At 40.1% G+C, this 15319-nt stretch overlaps 8 protein-coding genes across 8 annotated transcripts; 3 read left to right on the top strand and 5 right to left on the bottom strand. All coding sequences in view use genetic code 12, as the record gives it.

The window, feature by feature from the left end:
• Positions 1-38: 38 nt before the first annotated feature.
• On the bottom strand, positions 39-905 carry SLC1 (1-acylglycerol-3-phosphate O-acyltransferase; the record flags this gene model as incomplete). The annotated part of the gene is made up of 1 exon (XM_051752046.1): positions 39-905. One exon carries the CDS (start codon positions 903-905, stop codon positions 39-41), a length of 867 nt encoding a protein of 288 aa, XP_051608939.1.
• Positions 906-1179: 274 nt separating this feature from the next.
• KGF57_002703 (uncharacterized protein) lies at positions 1180-2841 on the bottom strand (the record flags this gene model as incomplete). The annotated part of the gene is made up of 1 exon (XM_051752045.1): positions 1180-2841. The coding sequence occupies one exon, from the start codon at positions 2839-2841 to the stop codon at positions 1180-1182; it is 1662 nt and encodes a 553-aa protein (XP_051608938.1).
• A 145-nt stretch (positions 2842-2986) lies between these two features.
• KGF57_002702 (uncharacterized protein) lies at positions 2987-5836 on the bottom strand (the record flags this gene model as incomplete). The annotated part of the gene is made up of 1 exon (XM_051752044.1): positions 2987-5836. The coding sequence occupies one exon, from the start codon at positions 5834-5836 to the stop codon at positions 2987-2989; it is 2850 nt and encodes a 949-aa protein (XP_051608937.1).
• Positions 5837-7724: 1888 nt separating this feature from the next.
• On the top strand, positions 7725-8267 carry KGF57_002701 (uncharacterized protein; the record flags this gene model as incomplete). Its single annotated transcript, XM_051752043.1, has 1 exon — positions 7725-8267. One exon carries the CDS (start codon positions 7725-7727, stop codon positions 8265-8267), a length of 543 nt encoding a protein of 180 aa, XP_051608936.1.
• Positions 8268-8269: 2 nt separating this feature from the next.
• Positions 8270-9451, bottom strand: KGF57_002700 (uncharacterized protein; the record flags this gene model as incomplete). Its single annotated transcript, XM_051752042.1, has 1 exon — positions 8270-9451. The coding sequence occupies one exon, from the start codon at positions 9449-9451 to the stop codon at positions 8270-8272; it is 1182 nt and encodes a 393-aa protein (XP_051608935.1).
• An 855-nt stretch (positions 9452-10306) lies between these two features.
• Positions 10307-11368, top strand: KGF57_002699 (uncharacterized protein; the record flags this gene model as incomplete). Its single annotated transcript, XM_051752041.1, has 1 exon — positions 10307-11368. The coding sequence occupies one exon, from the start codon at positions 10307-10309 to the stop codon at positions 11366-11368; it is 1062 nt and encodes a 353-aa protein (XP_051608934.1).
• Positions 11369-12590: 1222 nt separating this feature from the next.
• GLX3 (glutathione-independent methylglyoxalase) lies at positions 12591-13334 on the top strand (the record flags this gene model as incomplete). The annotated part of the gene is made up of 1 exon (XM_051752040.1): positions 12591-13334. The coding sequence occupies one exon, from the start codon at positions 12591-12593 to the stop codon at positions 13332-13334; it is 744 nt and encodes a 247-aa protein (XP_051608933.1).
• Positions 13335-13392: 58 nt separating this feature from the next.
• On the bottom strand, positions 13393-15090 carry KGF57_002697 (uncharacterized protein; the record flags this gene model as incomplete). The annotated part of the gene is made up of 1 exon (XM_051752037.1): positions 13393-15090. The coding sequence occupies one exon, from the start codon at positions 15088-15090 to the stop codon at positions 13393-13395; it is 1698 nt and encodes a 565-aa protein (XP_051608932.1).
• Between the last annotated feature and the right edge of the window lie 229 nt (positions 15091-15319).

Raw genomic sequence — 15319 nt, 5'->3', positions numbered from 1 at the left:
ATTTTATAGATTACAAAGTCTAACTGCTGAAGCCATCTCTAATCACTCGAAATTAATGGTGTATCTTCACTTATAACCTCAACCTCCGTGTCGGTCTCAACATCTTCTTGTGGAGGTTGGAAATCTTCATTAGGTTTGACTCCTGGCGCGTAGGAGTACCCAACTCTTTGCAAAGTCTTGATCATGTCGCTTCTCACCTTTTCGCAACACTTGGTGACATCTTCGCTTGTCTCCAAATCCTTGGTAGGTACAGGAGGCAAGACTTCAAGATGAATCTCTCCGGTGTTGAAGATTTTTCTCTTGGAGTTAAAGATTGTGGAGGTGTTTGACACCACAACTGGTATGATTGGAATACCTGCTTGTTTAGCTAAATGGAAAGCCCCCTTCTTGAAAGGTAACATATTCAACGTCTCTAGACCTGACCTAGTACCCTCTGGAAACATGAATAATGCCCGCTTTTGTAGCTTCAATATTTGCAAAGCACCCTCCAAAACTTTCTTGGCCTTACTAGACTTTGCCCTGTCGAGGAAAAACGTACCACTGAGAGCCATAAACCATCCCAAGAACGGAACGTATGCCAACGACTTTTTACTGGTCACGGTATACCCAGGTTGGAAAATCTTTCCCAAAACCTGGATATCTAATGCCGATTGGTGATTTGAGACTACCACTGCAGGCAAGTCTTTCAAATAATGCGCATTCTTGACCTTTATGTTAATTCCAAGAAACAATCTCGCCGAATGAAGGAAAGCTCTTGCGACTGTGTACTGTGCATAATCAACCTTTCCAACTAGTCTCAACGCTATCGACGCAACGACTCCGTATAATGCACACCCTATAACAAGAGCACCAAAAACAACTGATTTCAAATAGAATTTAACCGTCTGGTAAAGTGAAGTTGACATTGGAGACTTGTAGTGGGAACGAGTGAAATGTGGTGGTGGTAGTTAGTGATAGGTAAATATGAACGTTTCTTTTTTTTTTTTCCCTTTTTTATTTTTTCCGTCTCTCTTTTTCCACTTTGGGTAACTTCATTTTTGTTGAGGATTTGTCCTTTAACACAATGTGCAGAAGGAGGTAGGTAAGGACAGTTGATTAGACAAAGAGAGGGACTAATTTAAGCTCGGCTTGTACCTCCTACTACCAAAGATAACATCTTCTTGTCTGCATTCACTCTATTTACTTTTTGTGGCTACGTTTCTTGGATTTACGGTCCGCCGCATCCTCGGCTGGAATCCACACTTCATCATCTTTTGCATCTTTTGGAGTACGCAAGTTTTTGAAAGTTTCCTTTCTCCACTCTTGTAAGTGCTTCTTCTTGGTGTACTTCCGTTTATCTTTAAGACGTAGCTCCTTTGGTCTATAAGGAGCAAACTTCTTGATTCCAATAAAACTGTTTAACTGCTTGTCATCAGCGAGTAGAATTTCTCTTGTGGACAAACCAAATGACTCAGGTGAGACTTCACGATATTTGAACTTCAATTCTCCTGCATCTTTCTTGCGACCCCTCTCCTCCTCTTCTTCGACTTCTTCCTGCAACTTGAGCGTATTTGCTTCAATAATCTCCTGCGCTTTAGTTCGCAAAGACTCCTTTTCCTTCTTCAAAGTGCTCTTTTCTTTCAATTTCTCTTTCTTTGCCTTCTTCTTTGGTGGCTCCTCATCAGCGTCCATGTTTGCCTCCACGTCACCTTCTTTGTCTGAGTCCGCTCCGAATCCATCCATTATATCGTCGTCCCATGTTGGTTTTTCAACTTCGGCTCCATAATACAGTTCATTGAATATCTCTGCCATTTTGTTATCCCAATCAGCATCATCAAAGTCTTCATTTAGTAGTGAGTCTCCAAAAACTTTCTGAATGACTTCGTCGCTAACTTCGCTTCCAACTGCCTCTTTGATCTTTGCTAATCGATCCACAACCTTGTTCAATTTCGTCGTCTTCTTTTTCCTCAACAACTCAGCCTTATGTTCTTCAGCTTTCTTCTTTTCCTCGTGGGCCTTTTCTCTAGCCCTTTTACGAGAATTCGTCTTTGATCTTCGCAATGTAGCTTGGTTTCTTGCATACGAAATAATCTCAGTTGAATTAGCATCCTCGTATCTGAAATTATAGGCTTGCTCGAAATCTTCGACCGCGTTATCGAAATCCTCTTCGTCATTCCTATCAATTTGATCAAGGTCAATCACCTTATCTCCTTCTTTGGGTACCCACGCCTTTTGATCCAAGAAGGCTGAAAGGAAAGCATTTTGGTCCTTTTCAGGATCGGGCATACTTTGAGGTGTTTCTTTAGCCTCTTCTTTCTTCTCCTTTTTCTTCAAAAAGCCATCGCCTTCATCTTCATCGTCACCTTCCTCGTAATCGAAAGCTTGATTAATATCATTCAACAATTTATCCCTCTCTTCTTTTTGTTCAGAGGCAAACGACTTTGCACCGTCTACTGTCTCATTCTCATCAAACTCTTTGTACGATCCATCGATTAAGTTCTGGCGATGGTAATCTTTCAAAAACATTGGCTTCTCGCCTTGCTTTTTGACAAGTATATCATCTGATTCGGGGTCCTTGAAAAATTTCACATTGGGGTCAAGAAGTGACTTTGGATCTGATCGTATTTTGGACAAAACTTGGTTAATTCCCTGCTCAACTTCATCGGTGATCAAGTCTCCATACTCGTCCTCCTCCTCTTCCTCATCATCGGATGATTCTGATTCCGATGCGAATTCAGAAACAGCATCATTCGCTGTTGTCTTTGGAACGGCAATTTTATTGTCAGCTGCTGTGGAACCAACTTCAGATTGTTTTAAAGCTTCCTCCTTAGCCTTTTTGGCTGCTGATTTCTTTCTAGGCATTTATTATTGATAATACAAATGTGCTGTGAGGTGAGAGAGAGAGAGAGAGAGATAGATGAGAGATGAGATGATCTTCAATCAGAGAAACATCCCTTGCAAAAAAAAAAATACACGGAGATGCGCGACGCTACCCAAACATGCAAGTCTATTCTAGTACACTCTTTATAAACAATAAATCTGACTGAGTAATATCAAACCAGTCAAGTAACTCATAACGGGAAAGCAAATCTTTACCATCAACTAGTTCAAAAAGTATATGCTCTCCAACAAACGCTTTAAGTTCTTGCGACGGATGATTTGTCAAAATCCATAAAAATCGGCCATAAATTCTCGATCGTAATTGTGGACATCGTTGAGATATATGGAGAAAAATTTGCAAAATGGCTGAAACTCTGGTTGAATTTTTGGTATTGATATGCAAGTTGTAGCATTTAACAAAAAGACTGTGGTAATTCACTGGACATTCAAAGTGATAATTAGCATCAAGCAATTTGAGGATCAATTGTAAAACCAGTGATACAAGTTTTGCTTGTCGCTTGTCACCTTTTTCAGGTCGTTTGAGAAAAGCGAGCCATATATCAAAATCCGTGTCGTTTGGACCATACCTCAACATTTCCCGAAAAGACTCGTTAATGATTTTGGTGTTTCCAATAACTGACCCAGTTGTGAAAGCGACTCCTTTCCAGAATTCAACCTTGCACTGATGCTCCTTCAACTCGAGCTTGTAGAGGAAAAAACGTCGCCAACTGAACAGTTCCCCAGTCAACGCCTTGAAAGACAAATACCTAATCCTGTCCATCAACTCGCCACTCAATCGTATCAATTTTAGCTTGACAGTGCCATCAATAAGGTTATTTTTCACGACCAAATTTATCGTCGCTATTCTCACCTTTGATCCGACATCACCTTGATCAGTGGTTGTATAATCATCAAATAAGCTGTAAATATCTTGAACCTTGAAACACGGTGGTACATTTGCAGCGAGATTGTCAATTAGGTTAGCACGAATTGCATAATTCACATGGGGGTCCTTCATCAAGGACAATAACAGCTCGTACTGACTGACGTCGATATTTCGAGAATTGAAAATGGTACGTGAAAGGTTGAGATCGTGTGGTAGATAGTGCAATATCTCTTGAATAGGTATTCCATCTTGATTCAGTATAACCTGTTTCAACTCTTCAAAAAGATTAGCATGTCGCAGAATATTTAGTACATTGTGCCAATCAGATTCAGTCAACTGTTTATACCTGAGTGAATAGAAGTATCCTTTGATCATGTCTAGTTTTGATTCATCAAAAACAAAATCATCAAACTGTTGATACCCTTCTTCGAATGCATCCAATTGGAATAGAACATGCCACTTATTTGCTCCTTTGAGACGGCAAACAATGTCATTGAAATCAATCACACTTTTGGGGACTAATTCCATCGCCTCTGGCTGCTGAAGCAACTTGTTCAAATAAACCCCATTTCCATCTTGTTCGCAGATCACATCAACTAATGGCGCTACAAGAAAGCTTAGATCGATGTCATAGTAGAATGACTCAATGAAATCGTAGCAAATGTTCTGGTTCAATCGTATAAGGCCCAACTTTGAAACAAAATTGACAATAAACTCGCCTTGGTTAGCAGTATTGACTAGTTCACTGCCTAACCTACCCAAAATTTCCTGAATCACTGCAACACTGCATCTCTTCAATAGCAATTCATCAAAAACCAACATTTGAAGTAGGTTGACAAGTACTGTAGAAATCAAGGGCGAGGAATGCTTCAAGTTGCGAACTATCGACCATATTAGAAAGCAAGCTGAGTCTCGGACCTGATTTCCAATGCTGACTGTACCTTTGGGAATTCTGAAGAATAAAAACCTTGATGCTAGTTGGATGCAGCTTGTTTGGTATGGCATTGGCAAGTTTTTGGACAATGATACGTACCCCAAAGTCAACAAAGTTGTGTGTATCTTGGGTACATTTGTTTCATCGGTATTTATAAGATCAACAATGAACTGGACTAGCTGGCTTTGGTAATTAGTGGCAGCAAAAGACAATTGAGCAACGATGGCTGCCATAGCCTTTGCCATTGCATATCGAAGGTTTGTCTCAAATGTTACATCACTTAGTAGTATGTCATTTATCAAATTGTTAATCACCTCAGCCACGTTTTCAAAGAGTCCATGCTTGATATAATTGACTGCTATTTTGCATAACACTTTTATTGAGTAAATCAAACTCAGATTGGAAATCTGGGACACTAAAATATCACCAATTATGCAAGAATACACTCCTTTGGTTTGCTCCTGCAGTAGCTCAACACGTTTCAAAAGTTTGTTCACAATCATCAAAGTACCCAACTTTTGGCTCGAGTTGGCTCTAGGCCAAGTGGTTACCACTCTTTCAAAATAAGAATCGAGCAAGTGCTTGCAGTCTGGTCTGGAAAGCAATCTTGAGTACAATATCAGGGCCGCAACCTGAGTTCTCGAAATATTGGTAAACGTGGTCAATGATATTTGGGCCCCATCCACCAACCGTTTGCGGATATCGTTCCCAATGGTCTCTATTGGGAACGGAACTAGAACCAAATTGGAGAGCCAGAGTAAGCTGACAAATCTAACTGCCTCATTTGAATCATTGCACTTTTCAATTAAACGGTCAAAAAGATAAACGTCACTTGAGAAAAACAACGCTACAGTCTTGAATGTGCACACTTTTGCAAATGTGTAAATGACATTGCCAATAGCGTCACCCGCAAGGTCATCCTCTAGAAACAAAGCGCACAAGTCATTTATGTAAGATCCAAGCTGTTTCTCAAGTAGCTTAGGTTGAAGCTCGAACTCGTTGATAATTGTAACCAATCTGGCTGAAGTTGTCTGATAAAGGAGACGTTTATCACTTTCCGACAAGGTCATGGCATTTTTGAGCTCTATAATCAATCGCTTTATCTCATCCTGTAGTTGTGGACTTTTCTTGATAACTTGATCATTCAAGCTGTCCATAATCAAGTGGTGTATGTCCACGATCCGCTCTGAAAGGGATCGCGAATTATCAACACAAGACAAACAACGAAACAACGAAGAAAGACCGAAAAAGAAGGATAAAAAAAAAAAAAAAAAAAAAAAAATTTCAATCCAAAGATCAAAGATTAGATAACATCACTCAGGCCGTAATCAATGTCAGCCGCAAGACAGCTATACTACAAAGTCACACAGGTACGATCATCTATAGGGATGCCTCCTACAACGAGACGCACTCTAGAAGCGTTGGGTTTGAGGAGAAGAAATCAGACCGTGTATACAAAATGTGATGTGTCGTCGGCGCACTCGCTAGCTAAAGTCAAGGAATTGGTGAAGATAGAGGTTACAGATCACAAGAAAACTAGGGAGGAGATTAATCAAGAGAGGAAATGGAAAAGTGGGTTTGAGGTGGTACCTGACGGTACAAGAAAGGTGTATGAGTAGTTTTACTGTAAATAGTCGATGAATCAAATAAAAAGACGGGATTGGGCTTGAGTTCCGAGGTAGGAGTGTTAGCTGAAGCATATTTTCAAAGTGTAGATTGTGTTTGCTTGACTGATACGAAAGTTGTAAGCATACTTTACACCTCTATAAACTATTGTCAACCAAGCGATTGTGATTGGTTGCAATGCAAGTTTTTCCTGCATACAGTGTAAGATGTATTTTCATTTTATATTTACCAAAAAAATATTTTTTTTGCAAAAAACCATAAGTGATGAAATAACATCTGATTGAAAAGAGCCGTACAGCCTTTTTTTTGCCAAACTCAACAGAAAACGTCTCCTTAGTCGATATCATATTTATTCCAATACAAAGTTCCACAGCCACAATCGCCACCGCGCTTCAAGTACCTCGAAAAGACAAATCAGTTGCTATTTCTGCGTACAGCAAAGGACGACATACCAAGTACTACACACAACTCCCACGAGCTCACACAATGTTCACGTATATAAAGGCAAGTCAGCGAAACAGGCTAACGCAGTCGCTTTTCACAACTACATTTGGCATTTGTTTTCTTCTAGTTGGCGCCAACTCCGTCATTCCCTGCCCAGTTGATAGTCGATTCGATAGTGAAACAAACGAAAGGCTACAGAAACAGGAAGAACTTGTAAATAGGAAAAAGCAATAAAAATAATGAGATCTGGTTTGAGTTGATACAGCGTGTTGTAATTGTTTACTCTTATCTCAAAACGTCCATTTCTTGAACTGGATTATAGATGGTAGCGGTATCAAAACTTTTGATGTCTTTACTTAGGAACGAATATTTGCTTCAAATGTGGACGGACCTATTGAAGATGGAGGAGTAAAGTGATGGATAGATGCTTGCTGCGAGTAGATTCATGCTTTATGCGATCTGCCGTGGCTCTATCTACGTTCAGGTACTGATACGTTTACTGTCCTTGTATTTACAACAAATTCATTCCATTGCACATAATCCCATTTGAGTTATCAACCTCCCAGTTCCAAAGAAGACTGATAGAAACATGAAACTTTCCGTTTAATCTGAATTGTCAGTTACGCTTCCGTCATTCAATTTGCTTGGGTGACCTAAATTTTTACACTTGAAAATTTAACAAAAAAATATTCACCACTAAAAATACATCAAATGTCCATTTACAATGAATCAAACCTGCTATTCGGCTCGTCTCAAGTATGTTTCGCTTTCGCAAAAATTGCACTTGCCTTGTTTTGCGAAGCCATGCAATTCAAGTCAGTTGCAAAATTAAAGTGTCACACAAAACCACAAATATCGCTCTTACCAAATAGGGACAAATCATAAATACACAATAAAACACCATTTATAAATTAATCAAAGTACAGAATTTATTTCCCAACTGATGTCCATTTGAGCTAGCTTTTTAGCAAGCCAATGGCAATAATGAGATCCCCAAGTAATTTACAATACGAACTGTCCAGATATCAGACCACTTCAAACCACGACACCACTTACGACTATATTAATGAACCTATCGGCAAAGTCTTTACTGACAAAAAATTCACCGATCCATTGCATGATCTTCTAATCAAGAACCAGGAGTCATTGTCACGCATTAAAATCGGCCTTCCACAAGCTACGTTGGACAATTTCGGCCAATTGAGCATTAAAAGTAAAAACAGCTTTCCAATTTTCGAAGATGAGCAAAAACATCGTAGTGGAGATGCTCCAGCACCAAGAGCCCGGGAAGGGAAATCACACGGGCTCACAAAACAGCATGAAGATAAGCTAGCTTGTCACGCCAACAATATTCTTCGTATGGCTATTGACTCAACAATGATGAGTTCGATGAATTCAATCACTTTGCAAAATATCAACAGCGACTCGTTTGACGAGAATGCGGATCTGAAAGACAATGGCATCATATCAAAAATCGAAATCAATGAGGATGAAATCCGGGCTGCTATAAATGGATGAGGCTACGTCACAGGAAAAATTGTTTCCAACTTGGCCAAATCATGCAAGTCATAAGTTTCATAGTATTTGCTGTGAGTAAGAGGTCCACTCTTGGCTGTAATACAATTCTCATTCAACTCAATACCAAGCAGATCAAATAAAGCATCGTTGTTGTTTCCTAATTGCGTCTTGAAGTTGCCTACAAGACCGCGGTTGGGTAAGTCCTGAACGGTTTGTTTCATTGTACCTTGTAAAGTGGCATGATCTTGAAAGTAATGCCAAAGGAAAAATAGAACTGGTTGCTCATAGTGTTCCCTCATTGCACATTTAATCATCCACGAATACATCTGTGATGATGGCTTTATCCCAACACTTTTCATATACTTTAAGTAATGCAATGCGCAGCGTTTTGATGACGATTTCGACAACGAGTATAATATCAGGTTGAAAGACAGGGTACCCAACTCTTTAACAACAGATGTGTTTGCGTAATGCAATGCCGATAATGTTTGTACAACACCAGTATGATTCAAGTATGTCGCAACATAGTTCAATAGGCAGTCGATGAAGATAGCTTGTGTTCTTGGATGTAGACGTTGTGCATACTCCATACTATGGACAGCAAAATCATAGAGTGTAGCCGCTTTCGCAAGTGAGAGAACGCCACCTCTATCTTTAGGTTTCACCACTTTGGAATCAAGAGATTCTGCTTCGCCAGCGGATAACTTGTAGTTTGCAAATTTATGATTCATCGCTTGGAACAAATCAGTGGACACTATACCACCCTCGACTTCCTTCATGGCGAAAACATCAATTAGGTCAAGAATCTCCTCAAAACTTGTCCCGCCATTTGCAGTACTATAACAATGACTTTCAATGATTCTCACGCAAAGTTCCTTATTCAAAGCAGAACCTCCCGCAACAACTTTGTGAAAGAAATGACTTTCGATCAAGTCCATCGTGAGGGAAGTATCACCGTGCATTGCCAACACGTGAAGGACACGCATCAAGAGGGAACTAGTCATCGACTCAAATATTTTGTTCAGTTGGGAAATCAACGATAGCACGGCTTCCTCAAGGGTAATCTTTGCATTGGAGAAACCAGCCATTATATGCCTCGTGTAAACTTCCTTTACGATGGGATAATTGTTACTTTCAAGGCCCGCTTGCAAAATTTGTAGCCATAAATCATCGTCTAGGTCCATAGTCTTTCCCAGCAAAAGCCTGAAAGCGTGTTCCAAACCAGTTGTATCCTTGATTTGAAGTAAGCTCTTGAACGCTAGAGATAGTGGAATATTTGATTCCTGGAGGAATTTGAACACATAGCGAGAGACAAGTTCCCATTGACTGGTGTTTAGTAGCCAGCAAATGTAGCTCAGGTTATATATTGGCACCAAATGCTGGGTGTACATTTGCTTCCATCGTACGTTAAACTCTAATATATCCGTTTGCGATGTATTGAATCGAAATTGGTAAATATATGCCCACTTAATAAGTCTCTTTGCGTCCTCCGTCGCTTGTATCCTCTCAAATTGCATTCTAAGGTTATTCGATACATGAAAATTGCAAGTTATGCATTGTTTGAGGAATGCGCTCAATGGAGATGCAGGGATCTCTTCAATGTACACCTTCAAACTCTCCACATCGTAAATATCAGAAAGACGCTGCAATATCTTGGAGCTAGTGAGACTTTTGTATGATTTGTTATGTCGCGTTGTGCTTGCTAGTTTGCTGTATTGTCTTGATGGACTAGTTGAACAAGAGTTGCACCATTCAACAGGACTATTGAAATTGAAGCACCAATTTAGTGCAACAGGACTTTGATTATGCCGCAAAAAGTTTCTCTCAAAGTGCACATATGGAACTGTATGACTTCTCCATTTAAGAAATCTGTGAGACATAAAGATCACAGTACTGAAAGCTGCAACCAAACTTTGTATTCTTCAACTAATTTTTTCTTTTTTTTTTTTTTTTTTTTTTTCTCTCTTTATGTAGAGCTTTCCAATCACCTGCAGCACTTAAAGTTGTCAACACCCCTCCTCCTCCCCTCCTCCCCAATAATGAAGCTTGTGTCAAGGTCGCTTGCAACGGCAGCTAAAGCAAAGCCTCAATTCAACGTCTTTGATAGGTCTACCAAACTTTTACAAAGGTCTAGGACCCCCAGACTCGATCCTGAGTTTTCACGAAAGAAGGAGTACTTGAGAGATGACATTGCTGTGAAAACGATTGAGCGATTGGCTTTCATTACGAGGCAGTTTGACAGGACATTGGATTTTGGAAGCCATGGAGGAAACTTTTTAAAACAGCTTTGCTCAAGAAGTCATGTTCCGCAAGGATTGGAGAGCGACGAGATAGAGCAAAAGATGATTGAACAGTTGAATAATGACAAAAAGTTGGTACGAGATAAAATCAAGGAGCTTGTGATGTTTGATTCATCGAAAGAATTGTTGTACAGAGATGAAGGAGAAAAGCTTGACTATGAATTTGCGGGAAGAATTGAAAGAGTTGTAGGCGACGAGGAAAAGTTTGACCACGAGATACTAAAAGAGTCTGATGCGTTTGATTTGGTGATTTCCAATCTAAGTTTGCATTGGATCAATGACCTACCTCAAAGTTTGGCAAATATAAACAGAATACTAAAACCTGACGGATTATTCATGGGCACTCTTTTTGGGGGAGATACCTTATACGAGCTACGCACATCTTTGCAGTTGGCAGAGCTTGAAAGGAAAGGAGGGATTTCTCCTCGGGTCTCTCCATTAGTTCGTTTGAACGATGTCGGTTCCCTTTTGAACAAAGCGGGATTTAGCTTGTTGACAATTGACTCTGAGGATATTGTTGTTGGGGGATTTCCCAATATAACAGCCGTATGTGAGGATCTACAAGCGATGGGAGAACAAAATGCGGTTCTATCCCGTGCAAGCAATTTGCCAAAAGATGTATTGTTGGCTGCTAATGAAATATACAAGAGCTTGCATGGAGAAGTGCAACCTAATGGAGACGTACTTCTCCCCGCCACATTCAATGTCATATTTATGATTGGCTGGAAAAAGAGCGAAACGCAACCGCAACCATTGCAAAGGGGGTCAGCAGAGGTTAACTTGAAGGATGTTTTGCAATAAGGAATACCTGTGGGTGCATGGAGCCTCATTGATTAGAGATATGAACAGATTCTTTTTGCTTATATTCCAGCACTGTAAGATTGAACCGCCGTAAATTGTCTTTACAGTCTTTCCTTTGCAACAGATTATTACAGGAGATAATACGTCTGATTATCTGCATGATTGGTCTATTTCGGTGATTATGTTTATATGCGAGGGTTTCTTTTTGTGAGAGATACGACTTTAGGAGATTCGAGATAGCAAATTAAATGTGCTTGAGGTATACTTTTCTATAATTACTCGAGTACTATTTGATCAAAGGGATAGCTACCATTCCTAACCGAGCCTACAAGAAGTATAGGAACCAGATTAACACCTACTAAGCCGTTAACGGACTGACTGTTCTACATCGTATCCTACACTTTTTCTCCTGCTCTCCTCGTCGCTTTCAAAAGTAAACAGATTATAAATCACATTGTTAAAAAAGAAGAAAGAGAAGAAAAAAAAAAGAAATTTTCAGTTCTTTTTGTGTAGGATTGCGGGAACAGCACACACACGGCTATGGAAAGTAAAAATTTTGTTTTACAGTTTCCGTCAAAGAAGAAGGCAACACACATACACATACACACACACACACACGACGCAAAACGAACAAACATTGATTAGACGCAAAGAAAGACATCGGAACGGGTGTTCCCTCTCAACCCTTCATATCCATGGATACCCGGATCACACTTTTTCAACCGATATCCTTTTTGTTTTTCTTTGTTTTTTTTTTTGTTTTTCTTTCTTTCCCCTTGGTTCTTTAAAGTTGGCTGCTTTAATAAAATATGAAATTTTCTCTCACTTGAGGTACCAGCAGAAGGATAGTTTGCTACACAAAATTGTATTTGTATTTGTATTCGTATTTGTATTTCTCTAAATACAGATTTTAGCAATTGTTGTGTATATGTATATGTATATATGTATATATGTATGTATTATCTTTCTATCTATTCTAGAATGAATTATGCATCAGTTCTTAGTCTTTGTCAGCAGACTCAACCCACAAACACATGACTACTATATTATTTTAGTGTATAACCCCCCACACACAAGCACACACACACACACACACTCTCTCTCTCTCTCTCTCTCTCTTTCTCTCTCTATAAATAGTCATAGCAATTTCCACATTTTCACTAAAAATTTTTTGCCGTCCTCCCTTCATCTCTCATCTCACCACTAACCTATCACACCAACCATGGTTAAAGTATTACTTGCTATCAGTTCATACCACGGAAAATTCTACCCAGAGGGTTCTAGAACAGGAGCTTATCTCACTGAAGTGTTGGAACCATTTTTAGAGTTTACCAAGAAAGGTTATGACATCACAATTGCTTCCGAGACGGGGACCTTTGGCTGGGACAGCCACAGTGTCTTGTTTGAAGGATTGACCTTCCATTGGGGAAACATCTACACTGCTTTTTTCAACAAAAACTCAAAATTCAACAAAGCCATGAAAAACGTCAGGAAAGCATCTGATGTCGAAGACGAACATTTTGACATCTTTTTCGCTAGTGCTGGACACGCCACCTTGTTTGACTACCCTACAGCTAAATCGTTGCAAAAGATTGCTGCTGATACCTACAATAATGGTGGTGTTGTCACTGCAGTCTGTCACGGACCTGCCATTTTCGAGAACCTCATCAACCCAGCAACTGGAGAACCTTTGATTAAAGGTAAGAAGATTACCGGGTTCACTGATCACGCAGAAAAGACTTTACACCTCACAAACTCAATCAAGAAACACAATTTGGTCACAATGGAAGGTGTCGCTAAAAAGGAAGGAGCTACATACGTGGCACCCAAAGGTGACTGGGATTCATTCACCGTTGTTGATGGCAGAATTGTGACTGGTGTCAACCCACAATCAGCCCTTAAGGGTGCCAAAGACACTATTGCCACTTACGAAAAGACCAGAAACCAGGCGAAAGCTGAAGAGTAAAGTGTTTTTGATTTTATTTCCCGTATCTGTACATTTAAAATATATATTTAATATACATTTAGAGATCTTCAATGGTTCTGTAGATGGAGGCGTTGCCACCAGCACTACCTCCTGCTTCCACTTTGAAAAAGTCGGCACCCAACTCTATCAATCCAGTCTCTGCTGCATAGACAGCCCAATGATCAGTCAACTCCTTTAAAATCTGTGGCTTTTTCTCAGCAAGATCTTCTGTTTCACCAGGGTCTGCAATTATGTTAAATAACTGCCACTTTTCAGGTCCAAATGGTTTCGGAATGTAGATGGCTTTATATTGGCCCTTTCTGATTGCTTGTTGGCCAAATAATTCCCAGCCAGTTACTGTGTTCTCATCATGCACGAACGGTGCCTTTCCTGAAATGTAACTTGCCCATGACTTTCCGCGTGGAGTAGCAACTTTCCGACCTCGGTAAGTTGAGCCTGGATGTGGCACATTTGCAAGTTCCAACACAGTTGGCAAGATGTCCATTACTGTGGTGAACTCCTTGAATATTTTCCCTTCTTGATTTTTCAATAATGGTGGATAGTGGACAATCAAGGGACATACAATGGCACCCTCAGTGGACCAGGCTTTATACATTGAGTGTGGTGCAGTAGCAGCCTGGGCCCATTGATCACCATAAAAAGTGAAAGAGTTGTACTTTCCAATATTTTCAAGCGAGTTGTCGTAGTATTTCTCAACAAAGGATTGGATACGTTGGTTCGTCAATGGCAATGCCTCCATTATCATACCTTCAGCTCCATTATCTGACATAAACAAGATGAAAGTATTGTCCAACTCATTCTTCTTTTTCAAATGGTCAACCAATCTTCCAATCTCCTCATCCAATATTTCAACCATGGCGGCATAGGTTTGAACAATCTTGGTTTCAACTGCTTTTTCTTCCTCAGTCAAATCTTTCCAATCCTTACGGATAGTAGTAATTGGGTGTGGCTTAACATCCTTTTCAATGATTCCCAATTCCAAAGCCTTTGCCAATCTTTTTCTACGTAATTCCTCTGGACCTGAATCGTAAACTCCTTTGTACTTGGCGATTCTATCTTGAGGAGCTTGATATGGCCAATGAGGGGCAGTGTATGTTACAAAGCCAAAAAACGGTTCATCTTCCGGAGTCTCGTCAATAAACTCAATGGCCTTGTTGGTAAAGTTGGTGGTTGAGTAATAATCTTCCGGCAAGTCCTTTTCCGGGTTCAACTCCTTATCATCAGCCACAAAATAGTTGGGTAAAAATGGAATTTGCTCGCCATTTTCGTCCCTGATGATGTACTTGTAGTGATTACCTGCACCTGGTAACAAAGTCCATGACTTTTTGAATCCTCTTTTTATTGGCCAATACGGCTCCTTTAAGCCCAAATGCCATTTGCCTGAAATAAACGTGTGGTAGCCGTGATCTTGCAAAACCTCAGGCAATGCAACCACTTTATCATTCAAGTACCCTTCATACCCAGGTTTGTTTTTGAATTTATCACCATGACGTGACGCAAATTCAGCCATTTGTCCCAACCCAGCAATATGGTTGTCTGTTCCACTCAACAACATAGATCTAGTGGGTGAGCAAGCTGACGCCGTGTGGAAATCAGTTAATCTGACACCATTCTCAGTAGCTAGCTTGTGCAAGTTGGGTGTGTGGATCTCACCTCCAAAGGGGGATAAATCCGTGAATCCTAAATCGTCAGCAACGATGATTAAAAAATTGGGTCTCTTTTTCTCGATTGTCATGTCTGTGTAGTCGGGAGGTGACGAGTTTGAGTTTTCATTTTGAGAAGACACATGGTGGATGAGGGTGCTCCCTTTTATAATGAACTGGCAGATTACAACAATTAAATTAATACGCCAAGCCAGCGCCACAGTTTGCTAAGATATATTTGTTGAACAAAGGTTAGTGCGCATTAAAGCCCCGATTATTGTGAATTGATGATTCTGTAGCACGGAGGGTATGAAATGCGTC

The sequence above is a fragment of the Candida theae genome, assembly GCF_024610275.1.
Source record: "Candida theae strain CBS 12239 chromosome Unknown scaffold4, whole genome shotgun sequence".
In the NCBI taxonomy this organism is placed as follows: Eukaryota; Fungi; Ascomycota; class Pichiomycetes; order Serinales; family Debaryomycetaceae; genus Lodderomyces; species Lodderomyces theae.
This window is presented reverse-complemented; position numbering and strand designations above follow the sequence as displayed.